Source organism: Aplysia californica, unplaced genomic scaffold (genome assembly GCF_000002075.1).
Source record: "Aplysia californica isolate F4 #8 unplaced genomic scaffold, AplCal3.0 scaffold00241, whole genome shotgun sequence".
In the NCBI taxonomy this organism is placed as follows: domain Eukaryota; kingdom Metazoa; phylum Mollusca; class Gastropoda; order Aplysiida; family Aplysiidae; genus Aplysia; species Aplysia californica.
Window position 1 is genome coordinate 96,172 of NW_004797511.1, and position 2,683 is coordinate 98,854.

General features: G+C 39.5%; 1 protein-coding gene across 4 annotated transcripts in view; it reads right to left on the reverse strand.

The window, feature by feature from the left end:
- Positions 1-750: 750 nt before the first annotated feature.
- The window catches only part of LOC101847428 (phospholipase ABHD3), a 22,690-nt gene continuing 20,757 nt past the window's right edge, over positions 751-2,683 (reverse strand). For all 4 annotated transcript variants that reach the window (XM_035970242.1, XM_013083557.2, XM_013083554.2 and 1 more), the window contains 2 exons: positions 2,239-2,404; positions 751-1,283 (listed from right to left, as the gene is read on the reverse strand). In XM_035970242.1, the coding sequence (XP_035826135.1) occupies positions 1,111-1,283; positions 2,239-2,404 (339 nt within the window). In that variant the 3' untranslated portion in view covers positions 751-1,110. The remainder of the gene's footprint in view (positions 1,284-2,238; positions 2,405-2,683) is intronic.

Here is a 2,683-nt window from a genome sequence, read left to right on the forward strand (position 1 = left end):
GAAGAAGAAAAAAAAGAAGAAGAAGAAGAAGAAGAAGAAGAAGAAGAAGAAGAAGAAGAAGAAGAAAAAGAAGAAGAAAAAGAAAAAAGAAGAAGAAGAAGAAAGAGGAGAAAGAGGAGGAGGAGGAGGAGGAGGAAGCGGAGGAAGCGGAGGAAGAAGAAGAAGAAGAATGCCCTGTTAGCACTCATAAGAGTTATATCTCAGTGTAAGTAAAATATTTTTTACTTTTTCTTTAACATCACTTTTCGATATTCAAATGTGTCACCATGTGGTGGAATCAGGCGCTCGTCAATTTTTGGGCATTTGGAGTTACTGGTATCATATCAAAGCTTGTTCCTTTGTCTTGCTTTCGAAGAAAAAAAAATCTGTTTAACTTGGATACAAGTCGAGATATTGGCAATTGAAGGAGGTGGGGGTTACTTGGTTTCAGAAGTAAAATTTGCAAGAAAATGGCCCCCAAAGTTTAGTTATTTCCTTAGCTTGAGAGTCCGTGGAAGCTGACAATTTACTTTTTTTTGGCCTTTAATCAATTTTTTTCAAAATAATCCATATAAAAGAAATGTGGACGTAGAAGGTGTTGAGCTAAAAAAACAAAAATTCGATTAAAATTCCTAAACCTGCGGGGAAAAAGCCAGTTTCTTCGTTTTCATTATTTTGACGAGCGCCTCATTTCACCACGCTGTCTCACAAATATATCTAAAGGCGGATGTGTTACAAAAGTTCATCTTACCTAATTCATTTTATTTTTAAAACTTTTTATCTCTTATATCACTCTTACCATTAGAGGAAATAAGCTAACCACAGAAAAGTCGCAAACATGCACAGCTCATGGAAACTTTTTCCACATGTAACGGAAATGTAGAGATGAAAATTTCAGGAGCAGCATGATCAATGTGTCCCCGACTCACTGTCCAAGTCAATGCAGGTAAACTTCCAATAAAAAATGCCCTTAAAAAAACATGATATCATATAATAAAGTAACAACAGTGCACTCATTATGGCTTTCAAAGTATATTTGTTCCTAAGCCAAACTATAAAATAAATGAACTGAGGTAATAAATGAAACCATCTATGTGCTGTAAGTTTAAAGGGAAAAAAAAAAAAGCGTAGTTACGCCTTTTTGTTTCCGTGCTCAAACACAGCAGACACATACTGCTTGAACCAGCGGTACATGTAGTTTTTGTCGCGGGGAAACGTGCCTTCCATGAAGCCGATATGTCCCCCGTGAGAAGTGACCACGATGGCAATGTTCTCATTTTCCTCCGCCTCTTTCACTGGAATGGCTGGAAAGAAAAACAAAACCCAAATTTTATTATTTTTTTAAAAAATCAGTTTTTAGTTTTAGTGAGTTTAACGGCACTTGCAACACAAATAGCTCATATAAATGCTAAAAAAATTTTTAAAGGAAAAGAGCAGGAACAGAAATATTTCTTTTCCCAAATTTTTCGCAAATAAGTCATCCGTCCAGCAAAGTTAATAAATGCAAAGACGATTAAAGCTTGTACACATAAGGTGGACAAAAGACGTTAATAATGGAGGGGCATGTGTCTTCTACAATCTCATACAAGGAAAAAATAATGGTATATATATGATCAGGAAAGATTATGCATAAAATTGGTAAGTTTGAAGCCACAGCAACTGATAAAGTAAAAGAATTTCACAGAGATCAAGAACAATTAGTAAATTCAAACTCAGAATCCGAGTCAGATTGAAATACGTGAGGAGCAAACCACATTAGAGCAACTGGTACTTGCTCTGCATGGAAAACAACTGTAAACATTTTACGCCCCCATAGATACAAATTAGCTCTGGACTTTTGTGGCGTCGGTACACAACACTGGCTCATAAAAGACCCAGCAAGAATGTTGTTATACTCCTGTCACAAATCTGCTGCTGGGCTGCCATGCTCTTCCCAACTCCAACTTTGGGAAGTCAACCAATGAAGCAGAGAATAATAAACTCCACATACGCCAGACAAAAATCCTGGATGGGAAAAAAAAAAGGAAAATGTTTTACAGCCCAGCTGCACAATTTAGGTCATTTACGAGGCTGAGTGCTTCGGCCCATCCTATCAAGGCCAACCCAGAATGACAACGATACAAGAGTGGAGATACTTGATTTTTAAAAAAAACTTCCCCTCATAGGAATCAAACTCAAGTCTTTTGTGAGTGATGGTGAAGAAGGTAAGTGCTACACCACAGTCACCCGAATGAGAGCTGACAATGAAAGAAAACTCACAGTGGTGGGGAGCAAAAGGGTCGTCCGACGCGCTCAGACACAGCACGGGCCGGGCTAGTCGGTGGACCTTGGTGTGTAGAGAGGCGTCCGTATAGTAATGGTCCACAGACTCGTAACCAAAGATCTTGGTGGTAAAACGTTCATCAAAGTCTTTGATGGACTCGCTCTGTGGGGATGACAGGAGGAGGAGGAGGAGGCTGTTAGTCGAAGGAGATTGAGAAAGAGAAAGGAAAAAAAAGAGTGGGTGAGAGAGAGAGAGGGACGTGAGGGGACATAGAAGATTGTGGTGGTGAAACATTTGTCAAAGTCATTGATGGATTCAGTCTGTGGGGAAGATAGGGAGAGGCTATTAGTGGAAGGAGATAGAGAGAGAAGGAGAGGGAGAGGGAGACGGAGAGAGAGAGAGAGAGAGAGAGAGAGAGAGGGAGACGGAGAGAGAGAGAGA